The following is a 20,257-nucleotide window of genomic DNA, read 5'->3' on the forward strand; positions in this document are numbered from 1 at the left end:
CTAATGATTTCAGCACTACAACAAGAAATTGTTCCCACTTATATTTCACTTTCACAGTTTATGGCACGCTGCTTCAATAATATATATGTTCAACGAACAATGTTAAGAAATTTCGAAAAAAACCTCATCTGTGGACAATCTGATTTTCAAATAGTTTAAGTTTGTTTTCCTTCTTATCATTATTTCTTGGAATTTTATGTAATCAGTGGTATCCTCGGGAAATATCTTTTGAGAATCCAGGAAAAGTCTGACTTACTATAATTAAAACCGAAGTACTATTGAGATTTACACCAGTATATTGTTAGTAAGTTAGTTAAGTTTTGACATCGAAATTCATATGTAAATTTTTTCCAGTACTGTAAATTTAACTTGATTCCAATCTGTATCTGATAGAGACGAGTGTATCCAAACGTGTTTATCGCTTACCAAACTGGTCGGTTAGTTGATTATACTATAATTGATACATTCTGGCTTTATTAATGAAAGATCATGATTCTAGTAGATGAACAGTTCGCTGGTTTATTTATTCGAATTCATGTTGTTTTGAGTTGGACTAACAGTAAGCATATATCGGTTAAATTGGTAATATTAATCGGAAATCGAAAATGGAAGTCACTCAATTTTAAATAGCAAGCAGAATATATATTAAAAACATTATATTTATTACTAAGAGTGTAGAATGAAGGATTTGGTAAATTCAATATGAAGATCAGAAGCGAACACATATTTTCACAATGGCGATTCACAATATTTTCCACATGATAGAGATATAATATATTCTTTCAAATCGTATACCCTTTTTAAGGAAAATATCACTTGAAATTTCCAAACCGATATCGGTATATAGTATTGGTAATAAAGACTGTATCAATAGATCAAAAGGATAAAGCCTTCAGAGTGAAAGTCAAAGAAATAAACGTTCAGTGCGGGATCTAGATGTTGGTGTTTAACATAAAAAATTTTCTCACTTTTTCCTTCACCTTATGAGGTTAAGCCTACAAAATTTCTTTATTTCCAATATATTTTATTATACGATCCATTCTTTTTTTCCTAGGTTTGCCATTTAGTTTAAAAATGATGTTTTCTCCGTTTATCATTTTTCTCGCTGTTATATTTTGTTATGTTTTCTATTATTGGCTAAACTTTCTTCACTATTCTAATGTCTGCGTTCTTATCTTATCCTAATTTTTTTCTCTATTGTTCTATTTCCTGTTCTCAATCTCCTAGTCAATTTCCATGTAATTTATAATCTCTATTGCTATAGCATTATTAATATTTCCCTTTTTACCTCTACACTTTATTGTCCCTGAATTGGTCAATTTAGTACAAACAAATTTTTCGAGGGGGGGTTAATCGCCTTTTTAGCTATTTCTGCATGTATTTCCCGATTTCTGTCATCAGATATTCGTTTGTCATTATTTTCTCCAATTTCTCGTCTTCTTTTTTTCTTTATCTGTTAGGACTAAGTCCTGTGTTTTTTTCAGGAAGTTCCTAGAAAAAGTCGAAATGATAACGATCGTACTATCTTATAAGTGAAAGCGTGAAGTCGATTGAGATGTGTACGATCGTATTTTTATTATGTTCTTCTGTTTTGGTATCTATCTCTAACTCCATAACATTATTTATATTAACTTTCCTTTTTGTAAAAAATACTAGTGTTGTGTATGTCCATCTTTCTATAGCAGCGATATCTCTTTACAAGGAGCATGTAGCGAGCTTTGGTGTTTAGCATTTAATTCCTGCAAAAAACGTGTTGGGAATTATTAGGAAAAACTTAATTAAATTAACCAAAATGTGATTTTAAAAACAGATAAAAATGAACTTTCCACCTGTTGTGTGTATCAAAATATTACATGACATTGACAACTTGCAAAAAATCAGATCTAACTAAAAAAATTCAAATACAATCCTGTTGTAGGACCGTGGAGCTCTGGGAGTGCAACTGGATCACTTTGGGAATCAATGACTTACAACATGAGCATCAAAATAGAAATCAGTTTCAACCAAAAGATTTTTTTCCTTCAGTTGTTATTTGTCAAAAAGCTATCAATTGAATTTTTGTAGTTGGATCGATATTCATGTTGTAGGTGATCTATTAACCAATATAATTTTGCAAGTTGGCAGTGTCAAGTGTTATTTTGATAAAGACTGCAACAGATCGAAACGTCAAATTTTTCATAGAAATTTTGTTTTCTTATTTTATCACCATTGGTTCTTAGTAGTATCCAATTTACTAGTTTTTGTTGGTATACTTGTGCAATAATGAATAATATCAATCAGCGTATTAATTTCAAATTTATTGGATATTTATAGTAAGTGTTTAATGTTATTATTAAATCGTTCTTTAATAATTATACCAAATTTATTAAAGATGATACGAAAGCGTTTTATAAAGGGCAATTCCAATGCTTTGTCTGTTCATCATCAAACTGATGAAAATGTGAATAGCACTGTTGATACTGCTTTGATCAGTAATAGCAATTTCAAAATACTAATCAAAACATCGATCACACTGAGTGTACTTGAATATCAAATGCAATTAATAATAAAGATCCCCATAACTACCTATATACCAAGACCTGTTGAATTTAATCGATCTATAAGAAAAAAAAAACAAATTGTGATTTTATTTCATTGTTTCAGAATAAGACAAGAAAAAAATGGCGGTGCTTGGTGCCCAAAAGCTCAAATAAGTAGTGACGTAAAAGAATATCTAGAGGTCGATCTTCAAAAACCTCATTTGATGACGTGGACCGAAACTCAGGGACGTTTTGGTAACGGTCAAGGTCAAGAATTTGCTGAGGCTTTTTTAGTTGAATATTGGAGACCATCACTAAACCAATGGATTACTTACAAGGATTCCCGAGGAGAAAAAGTTTGTATATATATTACATTATAATGTTGTACATAATGTAGATTTCAATTTATTAATGAATTGAGTCAAAAAAATAGTAAAAAAGCAACAAAACGAGTTTGTTAGTTGAAATCACTCGATAATAAAAAATAAATATCTCACTGATATTTTTTGAATGACTTTGAAAAACAACAACTTAATTAGTATATTTAAGCATCGTTGGTATTATTAGTAACATTCATTGTACATTTTTTATTATTGCAGAAGTTTAGTCTCTTCATTATTTCATTCTTTAAAACTAAAGATGTTGAAGCAGATGGTTGGAAGTTGTTGGTATGTCGCAGAGCTTCTATTTTGCAAGTGAGAAGGGTTGAACAATTTTTGTGTTACTTTTCTTTTCCTTTGTATGGAAATGTATCCTATGTATCCTTCTGCAATGTTGGAAAAACGACATCCTCCGTGACTTTTCAGAGCTAGCAAATAAGCGATGTTTTCCATCAACATGGTTTCCGAGACCGCCTTAACTCATGTTCCGTTTATTTTCGGAATTATCCAGTTTCAGGTATTTTATAACAAGTTTCGGGACAACGCTGGTGGAAACATGTTAGGCATAACACCTATCATTTCGGTATGCAACAGATAATTTTCTGCTGTTCATAATTTTAAGCTATAGATCTGCATATTTAAGTTAAAGTGCATAGGATTAGAATGTACATCACTCATTGGTAAAGGTAAAACTTTTTGACATACGATGTCGTAAAAACACAACAGTAAAGCACCCATCTTCTGCCACATCGTCTAAAGTCAAACGTATCATATCATCTTTACGATATACAAAAAAGATCCCAAACAGTAACATCACTTTTGCCACTAGATATTGTTCATCTGAAGTTTTGCATAAAAATGTGGTTACTTGTACCCAAAGAAAGTAATTATTTTTGGATATTTTGTGTTGTCAGCAATTTCTTTTATAAAACTCTTCAGCATTGAGAACCGACTCCATAACATGGAAGATTTCATATTGGCTACAAAATGAACAAGAAGAATATCACCACTTCTAATGAAATATACAATTTATACTATAATTGATTCATTAGTAAATAAGATAATCATTAATTTAATACATTATAGGTTATAAGATTTCCACATGCTTAAAAATAACTTGGTCCAAGTATTTAGGCAGTGGGTATAAAATTGTCTTATTTTATAACTCATACCAATGTTTAACATTTACAGCGACAACCTGTACAATCTAAAGGTAGCACAAATTAATTATGCAATCGATTTTTCAACAAAATATAATTCTTGTATCTCCATGTAGTCCAAAGAATTGAAGCTGTACGAATATGGAGTACAACAACAACCTCCTACTAATTTATCGATTCTGATAATTGTTTTCTGAATCATCAAAACTTCAAAATCACTAATAAATTATTTTCAAATCATTGCGTGCATTATGAGAGTTTAATATCTTTTGTTCCCTGATGGTAAAAAGAACAAACAAAAAGGAGATTGAAAGCAGTTCTTTTTTTGTAACGTGTAACATAATCATGTGTCGTGCCAAATTCCTGTTACTTATTGTTGGATCTGTTCCTCAACAAAATTTGAAATGATAATAGAATGATTTTTTGGTACATTATTCTCAGTTTCTCGAGAAAATTGCTTCACACCTCTTTATTATTTAGTGAATATGCTGTGCTGTGAAACTTTTCTGTATTTACACCCCAATATGTGAAAAATTCTCATTAATTACGTTACTAACAACAATATCCAATGTTATTGACATTTTCTGTCTCAAAAATGGTCATATCTCATTACTAATGTAGACATAATTATTTTTATGTTTAACTTAGAAATGTAGCTTTTTTGAATGGATCACATTTTAGAGACTCGCACTAACTTATTTACTTCCATTTATTACGTCAAACTTACTTTAATTCATTTATTTTGGTTCTTCATCTTTATCATTCGATTCTGTAATGAATAAATAAAAGAATAAAATTCTAATTGTGTGATTGTTTTTTTAATTTTAAATTGATGAGTAATTGTTTCTTAAACTTTGTCTACACCAGGGCTGGTTATAACTTCATTAACGAAGGCCTTCCAAGTTTCTTCTCTCTTCTATTGAAGCTTGCAATTTCTGAAAGGAAAGGTCTAATATCTATTCACATACAAATTCACTTCAAATTGGCTTTCTACTAATTCGTATTCTTTTTTCTTTCTCAAAAACAAAATCTATGCTGTAGAAATGGACGACTGTCAAAAAAACTCAAATTACACTTTTAATATACAATGCACAACAGAAGAATGGTTAATAGATCAAAATTTAAAGCCTTAGCCCCTAAAGTCTGTGTATTTTTATAGGGATGGTCATTATTCAAATGAAAATTTTGCTTGCATTTTGTGCATTAATAAGCATTTTATACATTTTCTCGTACTTTGGGTAAAATTTGTCAATCTCGCATTTAAACTCCACTAATGTATTGTACTCATAACCTGGCCTAGTACCTTCAAATGTAACGTAAGTAGCGTGTACCTATCCTTGGTAAATTCAATTAAAAGTTGAGAAGTTTCAGCGTAAAATATATAGCTGGAATAAATAGATTTATGACAGTTTATAAGGACGTATCAATGGCTGCAGTCGACAAATTAGTTTTAAACTTTTTAATCAACTTGTCGCTGACGACATCCTTTCAGATTCTGTTCGCTTAATCTCGTAAATGCGATTAGGAACTTGCTTTTTTAACGTTATTACTTTTGGCTTTTCGTTCTTCTCTAATAACTTAAACGTATAACTCGAATGGAGTTATAAGTGTGGTGAAAGGATTGCTTTGAATTAGTAAGTACCTTATTGTTGAAGCTTTGGAAACTCTCTGTGGTGGCTTTGTCTTTGGTGCTTTAGCAAACTTGGCAAATACGTTTCGTTATACATTTTTTATTAGATATATTCCATTTCAACGGTCGGGAATACATAAAGAAAAATCAAAAGATTAAAGCAAATCAAATGTTTTGGGAAAAGACTTTATTCGGTAACATGGATAGTATGCCAATGGATTTAACAAATTATTCACCATAATCAGAATTTATTCAGTTACATTTTTCAAATTAGCAAAATAAAAGGACAGAAATATATTATATTTTAATCAGTCTTTTAAAACAATCTAAAAAATAAAGATACTTCGATGAAATTTGTGAGCAATAAAGAAAGAACTCTCAAGAGTATAATTAATTTAAGGTTTAAGATATGGCAACATTGATGTAAATATGCCATCATATAGTCTGAAATTTTTAATGGTGAACAGAGTCAAACCGTGTTGTCATACGACTGCTCTTTGCGTTTACAGATACTTGAAACATTCATCTTTGTCAAAAAATGTAATCAAATCACGAACATTTTCGTGTGATAATATTTTATTATTTTCGACGTGGATTGAACCAATAGCAGTATGGAGATCAACTCGTTTCGATTTTTGGTTATGGTGATTGCTACAGGCTGAATTTCGTGGTAGTTGTTCAAAATCGGCTGTTGCATCGGAAAACATAGAGTGGTATACATACTATGTGTCTTGACTTATAGAAATCTTGAGGAATGTCCTCTTGCTGTATTTGTTATGATTCTAGAAAGTCTCCGTAAATGTATTTTTTTAATAAATAGTTTTTTTTAGTAGTAATTATTAATGAGTATGAGCTATTGATATTTTAGTATTTCCACCTTTTGTAATGTTTCTATTGTACGGTCACCATACCGGTATTATTCAAGAATCGTGGGGCTCCATCTCAGTGTGGTGTACCTGGAACTTTCTTCGTAGAAGTTTTTTCTTGTTAGGTACTGGTTTTTGTGACTGGGCTATTGTAGCTGCAGCTTGTATCTATTTGGAAGTAACTTTTATGGGCAGAATTACTCAAATTTGGTTATCCAAAAGTCCTAGTAGTAGTTTAAGGAAGATTTTTGAGTGCGTAACGAAGAATTAGATGACCCTATGGATGACAACATCCCAGTGAAGATTTATAATTTTATAATTTATTCCACTATAAATATGTTATTCTTCATACAAGAGGTGTGTGCACCTACTAGTTTCTATATATGTTTGCTTAACACACAATTTAAGTGTTTGATAAGTTGAATTACAACTATCTTGTTGTAAACTTTTTATGTACACTCCGGGGAATATGGGTAGATATCACCCATTAGTTGGAATTTAATTGTTATACATTCATCTATTTTCTCCATATGCTTTATCCAAGTATAGTTATAGAGTAATTAGTAATTTGAGTCTCTAGGTATTGTTTAGTATCGATGGAATATTTCAATATTAGTTTGACTTGAGTCAAATTCAGTTATTTTTCTGTCCACTGTCTAAAAGCTAGTAGCTAGTAGCCTGCATATTATTTTGAAATCAAACAGATTAGTACAGTCTTCAGGAAAACTGGTCTCTATTATTGATTTAATTATTATTAGCGTATAATTAATTGACTTGTTTTTTCGATATATTTTTGCACCACATTTTTGGCATTCATTTTGATATTTTATATCTCATATTTATATTTTCATCTTTGTTTTTTACGCCAAATTTTTGGCGATCAACGAGGCGTGGAGAATTTGACAATCGCTCAAAAAAACCTCTTGTCGATTGGTACAAAGGAAGGCTGAAAAAATCGCGTTGCTTCAAAAGACATCTATAAGATCGTGAAAGGCACATAAACCCAAAACTAAATAACAATCGATTGTATAGGCTTTTTTAGACGAGCCAAATCCAACAAAATTTGTTAGCACACGAAGCACTTCGAAGCAAGTGTTTTTCTGAATAACTGGACGTATCGCTACCGTTTCGTTAGACCAACGGTCAATTCTGAATAATACACTAGCAATTGTTTGCCAGTGTTCGAAAAAATCAGGTATACAATATACAATAATCACAATATTCGCAAGTAAATGCAATAATTAATTTTTTTTAATCAGGTCTCGATTTGTTTTAGTTCTTACAAAACAACTAAGATTGTACATTGGATTAACGTATAGATTAATAAAGAAAAATTGGACTGATGCTGTTTAGTTCCCTTTATTGATTCAATACACGTAAATCTGTGAGGATATAACGCAAAAAATAGTATCAACGTAACTTTATTTAGCTACACTTAGCCACCTACATTATGAATATTATCCCTTCTATAAAATACAGAATGCTGTGTTGAAATTTCCCGGAATTTCTCAGAAATTTTCATTTCCCTAACTTCATCGATCTTTATATCCACACTACCCATAAAGATTATAACTGCGAAACTTAGTGAGTAAAACCCTTTCAACTAAACTTAAAACATCAATTTTCGTGAAAGGCAGCTGAGCTAGAATAATAAACCGAAAGGGATACTAATTGTTAACGGGCGTTTATGGAGAAGTTGGTGAACTGGAACCCACAGTGGTCGATTATGTCGGACCGATTCACCCCTAGGGAATACTTTACTTACTTCCTACGGACGTTCTGTGTATTCGAGATGCATGTACACCATATATTTAGGTTTGTTAACTTAACTAGAACCAATAGTTATACAGAGTGAGTTTTATGTATGGAACGCCTCAATTATCTCGGTATCTGTGGTATCTATATTGTTATCAGATCTTTCCTTTTTTCGGAAACATAATGAACTTTGTGAAATACATTTGCAGTATCTCCACCAAAGTTACAATAAATTGTACATTTAGATGGCTACGATTGAATAAAGTCGTTTAATTTGCATATTCTTTAATAACTTATGTGCTAATACAAATCTCGTAACAAGGTCTGTTAAAAGCAGACCCACATTTGTGACGTAGAAAAATTACGAATTTTTAGAAAACATACAATACATATAGCGATTTTTAAAACTATGCAATACATTTTGCAACATCCCTGACTACTCAATATTTTTATCTCTGTAGTAATCCTATCTTTTAATTCCTGCATATTGGCAGGTTTTGTTTTATAAACGATGTTGTTTAAGTGACCCCATAGGAAATAGTCTAAAGGATACATGTCGGGTGATCGCGGAGACTGTTCGATAAAACCACACCTTTCAATCTATCTTCTGGGAAACACGTTATTTAGGTATTACCTCACCACACACGCATAGTGAGGTGGGGCACCATCTTACTGTACCTGTTATTGTCTAATAATGAAGTTTTTTCCAAATGTAATTGAAAATACTTACTTGTATTCGGATATATCTGAGTCACCTCGGGTATAATACTATTTTCCAATAAAACTAAATACGTCGGACCATATAAATTACCCTCAATGAAAAAGGGATCAATTATTTTGTCGCCTATTATTTCAGCCCATACATTCAGTTTTTAGAAATATTGGGTATCTACAATTATGCCGATTTACGTTTCCATTAATACAAAAAGTGGCCTCATTGCAAAATATAACATTATTTTAAAAATTTGAATCTTTTTGATTGTAACATTTTTCCATCATTAGGTCTGGAAACTGTTCACGTCTATCAAAATCGTCATCTGACAACTCTTAAACTAACCTTACTTTGTATGGATGGAATTGATTATCTCGTAAAATTTTCATTACAGATGTTTGCGAAATATCAAGTTCCCTGTCTAGTACTCAAGTGTGGATCGTCTTCTAACAGGACACAAACATCTAAAAATTTGTTCTCAGTTAATGCAGTTTTACTGCGCCCTGATTTGGATAATTTTTTTACTGAACCAGTTTCGTTATGGGATTTCGGGATATAAATTATTAAATATCTTACACGTTTCTTGTAGACCTCTACGCCTACCATCATATCCTAATCATTAAAATTTCAATTCGTTCTTTTACAGATAAACGATCCATTGTGACTTTTAATAAAATAAACTTTAACAATAATAATTTATTCAAACGTTTCAGGCAAACTTTCTGCTATAACTCCGAAATTATGGCATTTAGATATAGGAAACATTAGATAAAAAATAAGTTTTTCTTAAGAATTTCGAGAAGCGAAAAATATACAGGATGATCTATTTGAAATAACAAAGTTAATTATTTTTCCAGAAAAACTAAAGACCTTGTAAATACCACCATAATACCGGCTGTATCACAAGACTCTTATACACAAAAATTGATAAAAATCGTACCTTATAATCGAGATAATTGAGGCGTTCCATACATAAAAATCACTCTGTGTAAATCTAAGGAATAGGAAGAAATTAAAACTTGGGTGGGCAAATTCCGATGTAAATGCTTGAAAATAACAAAGATCAAATAATGTTAATAAAAAATCTAGTTAATAAACCATTAAAATTCATGAAAAATTCAGTTATATTCGTTTCATTTTAAAATTATTTGAAAATAAATATATTTTATTATCTCAAAGAGAATTTTCAAACATGTAACATATGGAATCATTTTACTTCACTCACAAACTTACAAAAGTTTCAAAATAAACTACAAAAGGAATTCGTCAACTTCTGAGCGACAAAGTTTATTTTTAATTAACGTTACTGTATCGCCTTATAATACCTTGATATTTGTGCAACAAAACACCGGCACCCATTACCGTTTCATCATACTCCCACTGTTCTCCGCACAACCTCCGATTCTAACTCTAACTCTCTCTACCCTCTAGGGAAATTTACCGTATGATGTTGCAGATAACACCGTCGTGCCACCATCATATTGCCTATCTTCGTTCGATATTATAGGAAATGTATTTGTTCATTTCGACCTCTTTTTAAAACACTGGATGTGGTTTTTCCTGCTCCCTAATAATGTTATTTAGTCCAGTTTATGAAGGATCTAATATTATATATTGTAATTGTTAAGCATGAAATTATTTGAACGGATCTAATTTTCTCAAATAATGTTGGATTTAAGTGAAAAATACGTGTAGTTACCTTTTAAAAATATTTACATAAAAATAATGATTATAGCATACTGAACATCATATATATCATTTGTATACGGTTTCAGTGAAATTACATGGGAATACTCGAAAAGTTTCCTGACTATTCGTGTATGTATATCATTCGATTACAACTATAATAGAAGGTGCAAAATTGTAGATACATGCTTATGTCTCCGCGTATTTAATGCTAATTATGACGGTGATGATGATAAGGATCATTGATCTTGCGTGTAGTTTGATCAAAATTTATCTGCACTAAACGGACAGGTTCTTAGTCATATTTTGTGCTATATTCCTAAGTACAATATGTACTGGCCTATTAGTCTGAAGGTGTGTATATTCTTGTTTTTCCTTTTCTCTCTACAGTTTTCTCCTGCATGAGTTCACCAATCCTGTTCCCTTACCACCCTACCAATACTAACGCACACATCATTTATGAGGTAATAAAGATGGTAACGGCCTGGATTAGGATGATAATTGAAAATTGTGTAACATTGTGCTATTTCCGTATTTTCTTTAAAAGGTATTAACTTGTTGCCGGAACTGGAATTTATAAGAGTCATGAAGTGACACATAAAAGAAAGATATAAAAGTTGTTACTGTCAAGATGAAATCATCGATCTCATTATTATTGCAAATAACTAACAATATTGAGAGAAAATTTCTCATTGACAGAACAATGTTCCATTTATGATGAATTGAGTAATATTTTTTGTTTTATCATCATATTTAGTAATTAATTTGTTGCCAATCCTCCTCCCCATTCGAAAAAAAAAAACAAAAAAATCTTAGTGTAGATTCTAAAACGTCCTCTATCTACAACGCCTACCAAAGGTAAAACTCAAAGTAAATTTTAGTATATTTGTGATGACACTTCATCCCCTTGATCCTTGATTGGGTCGCATTATAGAAGATAAAAAATATTTTATAAGCACTACATATAAAAAGCAAAAAAAAAGATATTAGATAAACCAGCGAATATAAGGAATAGTTTCACTACGAATTTACTAAAATTTACTTTGAGTTCAACCTTTGGTAGGCGTTATAGATAGAGGACGTTTCAGAATTAACACTGAGATTTTCGTATGGAGTGGGAGATTGACCACAAATTAATTTCTTTCAAAACTTGAACGTGAGAATAAAATACTCCTGAGCCAAAATAAGTCTACAATGGAATATGAACAAAAACGTAACATTGGCATTTACTTTCAATTTTTACAAGAAACGTTTTCAAGACAAGTGAACAGAAGTTGAAGTGGATGTTTGTTGGATAAAAAATCTAGAGATATTTGAAACAGCTGAAGTCGTTCTTGCAGACAATGTATTAATTATGGAAAAGAAATTTGGAACTATAAATTGAATATATAAGTTGATATTAAAAGTTGAAATTGATACAAAATTTCAGTTGTGAAAACTTGGGGCTGATAATTATTTTAGCTACTTGATTTCCCTCATTTTGAATTAATTACATTTATCAGAACTTTCCGAGCGTCTGGATTATATTAAATTGAAAGAATTTATAAGCAAATTCAAAGTTTAAGTTCAATTTTGAGTTTTTATAAATATGTGCGATGTATCTTGTCCTTGAGACAGTACTAAATTTTTTCAAATTATGCTGTCGACAAACTTTTCAGTGTTTGTACCATGAATAATGATCCCTAAGTGACCCTAAAGGAAAAATATTATAAATACTATGGCGCACTATCTGTGTAGTTGAAATTTCAGGTGGTTTTGGATCGGATCCTGGTGTTCTTTTTGTTTGAAGTCAGTCCTTCAACATCCTCAATAATTTTCTTCCATAATCTGCTTACATACACTGAGTATGATCTTAATGTCATGAAGCTGTTTTCAATTCCATGCTTTAGTTTCTTTAAAACAATTGATAATCCAATATCTCTACCCTCCAATCTGTCTCCATTGTTAATAGTCGTGAACCACTTATTATTGACTTGATTTCAAAATCATTACGCATCTTCCACGCTCACCAATATCATAACCAAATTCATGTATGGAGTGACTTCATTTTGGTACATAGGACACCTTATTATTTGTAGTGAATGTCCTGTGACGCATGTGTAATTTATATTGACATGACAATGAACTTGTAGACGGAAATGAAACCAAACAGAAATTGTTCCTCAAAAAAATGCGAAACAGGAAAACCGAGGAATTTTTTTACTGAGATGCAAAAAAGATTGGTTTGAATTATCTAATGAGAGATTAGCAAATATTGTTTTTCCCGATATCACATTTTTTATTTCACAGAAATCCAAAAATAACGATTATCAAGATGAAATATTATAAAACGGTTTTAGATAACATGGTTTTTTCATTATCGGAATTATTTGTTTTTTTAATCTTTATCTACTGCACACTTACAAAACATTTTAATTATAACAGACTCCTTATTAAATGCCTTGAGTTCCATGAAAAATATTATTAAAAATCAACAATTTAGATGTAAGATTTTTGTAGGTGTCCTCTCAAGAAGAAATACAATACAAATAGTTCAAGTGCTGGATGGAGTTGCGTGTGCAAAATATGAGCACTGGAAGCTATGCTCAATTTCGTTTACCTGAGACTCTAAATAATAGAAAATCATATGTTGCCGGCAGCTGTGCTAGTCCCCTCCCCCCTCCTTCCCTCTGCTTTGCACGTTGCTGTCATAGAGCTGGGAGTAGTTAGTGGAAAATAATTTGTATCCCATAACGGTTTATTTTTGTGTTTCTAAGTAAAAATACTCAATTTTTTTTCAGGCGAGTGTTTTATTTAAATAACCACAAACGAAAATAGAGAGTGATACATACTTTACTAAATAAAATTTTTCCTGGCATCGATCTTGTATTTCAACTTAAATTAGTGAAGAGAAAATGTATTTATATATGATCTAACAAAATGTTTCGAATTTCTTGACTTGAATTCTAACCATTTAGAAGCGGATTCATATCATAATCATTAGCGCTGATACAGATGTTTCCATTCTCGGAATTTACTTCTGGAACAAGCTTGCACGTGTAGGCTACTTAGATTTATGGTTCGACGGTCCTTATAAGAAAAAATTCATTTCAGAATGTCATCTGGCTGCTCAATCCTTTGGAGAAAATATTTTTAATGTTTTGCCAGCATTACACGCTTCTTAGTGGTTGCGATTCGACTATCGAGTTGGATCGAAAAAAAGTGCTTCAAAAGCTGGATCGTTGGATTTTGAACAAAAACTCTGAAGTTTTTGGGAAATCTGTACCTAAGTGTCGAACAGCTAAAATAATTGGAAAACATTTGCACCTATCAGCACAAACATATGTATGGCTGGAAGCTGAAAGAGCTAGGCAAGAGGAATAAAATAACCATTCAATGGATTTCGGGACACAGCGGAGCGAAGGGAGATGAAATAGCTGGTAAGCGCACTAAAGTGAGGGCAGACGAGTCCTTCATGGGACCAGAACTCTTCTGTGGTATCAGCAACACCGTTTATTGGGAGAACCTACAAGGGCTGAGACAGGCAAAGACTCTTCTGGAAAACTGTAACTAGAGTAGATCTGCTAAGTAAGAACAATCTACGAATATTAACAGGAGCTCTATCGAGGCACTGTCGCCTCAACAAACATCTTAAGATGCCAAACCTAGCAGATAATGCGACGTGCAGATTTTGTTGCACAGAGAACGAAGCCTCTATTCACATTGTTTAGAAGCACTACACTTGGATGCGTATGAAATAGAAGACGAAGATCTCTGACAATTAAAGATTTTTTAAAGGAAGTGGGATTAAAGGATCAGCTGTAAGGGCTCTCGCTCTCCTGTATCACAGCAAGAAAAGGGGATCCAATAGATCCTTTAAGTCGCAGTGTATACGAGACCCCAAATCCATACATACATACATGGGTGAATGCTGACCAAACTCATCTACAGACTATTGATTACAACTTCTTAGGCTATGAAACGAAGGATGGTAATTTGTACCCACGACAAATGACCAATGAACCACTGCTGGAATTATTGACTCAACCGTGTAAATGTGAATTGAAAATATTGATAATTATAATTTTCTTTTTTCTGATATGTTCAAATTTGCCTTAATGAATTAAATAATTATTGTTTCTAATTTTAACTTTCCTGTTCTTTTTTCACTTGACTAGCAGTAAGTATCTTTAATCGTGAAAATCAATTCAGTCCATTTACTATATATCTAAGGGGATGGGGTGTAAAAGAAAAATGAACCAATACGACTCTTGGCAACATTCAAAATCATATGCATGCTTTTCCAAGTTCAAAACCATACAACCAATGCGGTCCTCAAGTTTTGTATACTCAACTCCATCCAGCGCCTGATCTAAAACACGCAAAAGATGCTACGTTATGCAGTGATGTACATATGAATAATGCGGTTTATAGTGACGTGAAAGCATTTATCAAAATGAAAATTAATCTTCAGTGGTAATCCGAGAGTACCAAGTATCATTTCAAAAATTAAAACAAATAAAGGAAAATGTTGAACAGTGGCCACGAATTTGCAGTAATCGTTTAAAATAAGTCATAGTAACTAGACTAAGTATAGGTCACACTAAAATCATGCACTACGTAGAAGTAACAAACCTATGTGTACATACTGTAACCGAGAACTTCTGTAATACAATGTGATTTTCCAAATGACATAAAAACCCCACTAGGAAAGAATTGCGACGTGAATCTATAAGTATCTGTTAAAAACGTTTTTAATTGATTAAATATGATTTTACTACTAAATCCATAACCAACATGGTTGATGCGAGATACTTTGAAAAAAAATTTTGTGCCCTAAAATGCAATACTCATGACTTACCGATGTTATTCAATTTATATTGGTTTCTTTGTAGCTCCTATCTAGTTTAGTTTCACATTCAATGATATTTCAGTTTACCTTACCTAGATAGGTATATATTCATTGAAAAAACAAAACCAGGTGCGATGAAAATGCATTTTATGCAAAAACATCGCTAGAAATTGTTTAGATTCGAACCGCAATGCGGAATTTGATTTTGCTTATATTTGGGGGTAGCAGCTGTCGAACATGATTTGAGTGACGTGGATTCACATTTCATAATCCTTTATGGCATTTTTATTACCTTTAGGTAAAGAAAATGATTGCCATCTGAATTATGGTATTTTGTTCCAACTACCCCAAATTTTATTACAGGGCTTTGATTATACAGGTCCCCTTAAATACGAATGAATGACATAGCATCTTTAGGGTATAGGGCATCAATTTTCATAATAAGTATCGTAAAATAATAGATGCAATGTTCTGTTTACAGAACCACTCCAACGTCTATTTTCTAAAAAGTTTATTAAAATGGGAAACAAAAAATATGAAACATAATCAGTCGTAAGATTACAAATTTTTCTTCATTGTTCTGTCAAAAATGTAAAATAATTTTCTTCAATTTCTTATTTCTTAGACCTTTTGTTTATGCAATTAAATATTTTTGAATTTAAGTTCCTTCTGATTTTAAATGTATATAAATTCTTTGGTAATTAGTGCTTTCGGAAATGAATATGTGATCAAATATGTTACTGTAACATAATGTTAATAGAAAATATTGAATATCTTTTTCTAGGTTTCGAAGGCTCGTTCTGTTCGTTATCGTAAAATCAGCATGGAGAAACTCATTAATATTCAAATCTAGAATGTCACTTTATCTAAAGAAAAAATTCTTCAACTAATGCATATTGCCAGTTATGACATAGGCGAGACTTGGATTCTCAAGACCGACTAAAAAATTTCCGTAATAGACGTCATCCACACTTGGCAAGAAGGACTGCTAATAGATGGACCATGGTACCCACGAGTCATCAAAAGACCCAGGAGAAGACCTAACTTAATGGGACCATGATATAAAGAAACCAGCAGGAATAACTTGGCCCTGGCTAACCAACAATAAGTATTAATGGGTTTAAATGAAGGACCTATACATAAACATGCTAGGACGCCGATACGTGAAAAATTGTAGGAACAGGCTGATGAAGATGATCACAAAGACCAAAAGTGTACTAACTAACTCTAATATGTTTCCGTGCTTTTGAATACTTATGTATCCATCGTTTGAGAAGCTCAGCTTAGTTCATATATTCAAGTCAAAATACATATAAACCAAACAAATTTGGATGGGAATTTCAGACCCGAGACATTCAATATGGCTTCCTATTATTGGTGGATCAGGAATCCGGGTGAAATCTATCACATATTATAACTCGCTTACGAAACGTTTTTGGAAGTTTTGTTATACCAACTTTTTTCCTCATATTTACCTATATAATCATTTCTCGAGAGATTGGAGTGATATTCCGAAACACCTTGTATAGACTTCATTCCTAAGGATATGAGTTTTCTTAGAAAGTTTGTACAGGATTTTCAGGTTTTTTCCACGAAATATTGAATTGAAAATTTTCATACGTTTGATTAATTTATTTATTCATTCATCCGTTTGATTCATTTATTTATTTATTCATCCGTTAATTTATTTATTTATTTATTTCAGGTGTTAACTGGAAATAGTAATACGTATTTGGTTGTTCGGCAGAGATTGGAGTTGCCTTTTATCGCCAGTAAAGTTCGTTTTATTCCATACAGTGAACATCCAAGGACGGTTTGTATGCGCGTGGAGTTATATGGTTGTCCATGGGAACGTAAGTATAATTTGAAGTAGTAGGAATGAATTTTTTCACTTAATAATAATACAAACATCTTCAAAAAAGCATTTGAGAAACGGTTATTACAAAAATTACTAGCTGACAACGTTGTTTTGCCTTATAAATTATATCTAGGAAATATTTTTCCAGTTTAATAGAAATAACTAATTTACTACAACTGTGTAGGGATGTACTTATAATCAAAAGCGTTGTAGACAAGTCATTAATATATTCCTAATTAAAATTCTTGATAGCTATTTGAATATCAAAAATAATTATTTATATTTTTCTATTAGTTATGCAAGATCATGCCACATATAGTTGTCCAAAAACCATTTCGAAACGAGCTTCATATTCAACGTGAGGCTAATTCTGGAATGCTAGTGGAAGAAATAAATCTGATGTAAATACTCGAAGAACTTGTTGGCGTTGTGGATCAATTCCTCTGTCTGTGGACTATGAATCTGCGAGTTTCTATTCGTTCTAACTGTCTCTATTTTATATTTTATAACCTTTAAATTAGAAAGGATGGGCCGTATGAGAATTTTTCATTTCACAGCATTATTTTCACGTCAACTAGTTACTCTCGAATATTTTGCATCAAGTTCCGGAACGTCCTTTATATGTAATAATTTAGAAGTCATATTTTATTCATAAATTCACTCTTCTTATAGTTTTGACAAACCTTATCTATCGTTATTATTAATATCAACTGTTTTTTCTACAGCAAAAACATTAAAAAAATTTCCTCTTTCGTATACTTTCCACATTATCTTAAAATTTATTAACTTATAACTTAACCTGATTTGTAGTGGTAACTTGAAGCGTACCGTGTATTTTCTCACCACCTACTTTTCACTAAATACACTAATTTATATTTCTAATACAGAATTTCCTATGCGCAATATATTTATACATATTTCTTCCGAGTTCTCGTTTGGCGCAACCACTACTTCAAAATATTGAAAACTTTCCATTCGGAATATTTTATTTTGAGAAAAACCGGCGCGTTTGCAAAAATTTTTAAATTATAAATGTTCTTTTTAATAGGGTTGCCTTCGAGATCTACACTAGTTTGTGATTTCGTAACAATATATTAAGCTATACCTTTTCAACAATTTTTTTTTCTGAACTTTGTTTTGTAATCATTAAATCAATTTCTCTGAGTAGTCGGTATCGGTATGAAATGGAAATGATTAATATAATAATTAATCAATAAAACTATGCACTAATACTATCTAAGTTAATATTCATTCGCATTAAGTTTACGCAGTGCACAGTTCGATATAGCTACAATATGAATATGCTGTTACTTTCCCAATATTGAAAATAAATCAGTTTCAAACGTATAATGGGAACCATACCTGCTTTTACAAACATTAAACGCTTCTCAGTGTGTATTTAAGTTGCGTTCATCATTCAAAATGCTTTCAAATTAATTACATCTCTCTTATTCGACAGAGTTTTCAATTAGTCTGAAAGTTACCTTCACTTTCTGAATCTCATACTGAAACGTGGATTTTAGAATTTTCTCCTTTTGTTTTAAAAAATGTTTACTTAAGAACTTTCAGAAGCTTCAAATAATTAGAAGTACTGTTACAAGTAAAGTTTTTTTTATAAATCACTCCTTTGCTACTCCAGTTGATTGTTTACGAGGATGGCCCAACAAAAAAAAATTTGGGAAAAAATATATTTATTTTTTAAAGTAATCTCCTTTCAGCTCCATACAATTTTCCTAGCGATGTTCAATAAGTTCGATACCCTCTTTATAATAAGAATCGTCAAGCTCCTCAAAATAGCCGTTAACTGCCGATATCACCTCTTCATTGTTGGAAAATTTTTGACCACAATTTTTTCAAGTCTCGGAACAGAAAATAATCCGAGGAAGCTGAAACTGGCAAATAAGGTGCATAAAGTAGCAACTGAAACTTTATTTATTAATTTAGGCCTTTGCCATAATGATTGGAAGAATTTTTTTGCAGTATCGAGACCTATTCTTACCAAAACGAGGAAAGACTCGTAGATAATTTGCCATAAAACATAAAATCGATACTGGTATTTCCAAGAAAGTAGAGCGAGGAAAAGGAAGCTGTCCATGGGTGTCTTCAGTACTGCTGGTTAAGATAATGGATAGAATACGTGATTCTGTGCAGACTATTGTCGGTTGAACATCGTTACGAAAAAAGACAGGAAGATATTTTCTACCTTAGATCTTTCCAAGTAGAGACGGACCCAGAAGATAAGGAGAAGACGGCTTTCACCACCGAATCATGCTGTTCAGGCTCTGTAATGCGCGCGTGACATTTAAAAGACGTCTGGAAATGGTTATTGAAAAATATATCTGGTAGATATCATAGTATGGGGAAAAACATTTGACGAACACTTGAAGAATTTGGAAAACGTATCCAAACGACTGAACTCGAAGAGTCAATAATTACAAAACCGAGTCAACTTCTAGTTCATATATTGAGCAATGAATAAGTGGCAATGGACCCAGAGAAACTTGCCTCCATACAGCGATGGCCACAACCAACCCATAAACATCAAGTTAGGAGTTTCCTTGGACCTTGCACGTTATAGAGATTCATAAAAAAGAGCTTTCCACTGGGACGAAGACTATCAAACGGCATTCGAGACTTTGAAGAAACATTTAACCACGGAGCTGATATTAGCATATTCGTAATCAGAGAGACATTATTCTTGACAGTGACACAAGTAACATAGGAATCGGAGGAGTGCTCTCACAGATTCGATGAAAGATTTATATAAGCTGACCAATTGTCAGAAACTTCTTTCAATCGCTTATAAGTGCAACTTTGTATTTGTTTTAGCGAATGAAGTGCTAAACTTTCTTATTGACTC

At 31.9% G+C, this 20,257-nt stretch overlaps 1 protein-coding gene across 1 annotated transcript in view; it reads left to right on the plus strand.

Moving 5' to 3' along the window:
- Positions 1-20,257, plus strand: part of LOC130441137 (discoidin domain-containing receptor 2-like) — a 442,354-nt gene that overhangs the window by 224,133 nt on the left and 197,964 nt on the right. Inside the window, exons 4-5 of the mRNA XM_056774687.1 lie at positions 2,644-2,875; positions 17,245-17,392. Of these exons, the coding sequence (XP_056630665.1) occupies positions 2,644-2,875; positions 17,245-17,392 (380 nt within the window). The remainder of the gene's footprint in view (positions 1-2,643; positions 2,876-17,244; positions 17,393-20,257) is intronic.

Source organism: Diorhabda sublineata, chromosome 3 (genome assembly GCF_026230105.1).
Source record: "Diorhabda sublineata isolate icDioSubl1.1 chromosome 3, icDioSubl1.1, whole genome shotgun sequence".
NCBI classification, from domain to species: Eukaryota; Metazoa; Arthropoda; class Insecta; order Coleoptera; family Chrysomelidae; genus Diorhabda; species Diorhabda sublineata.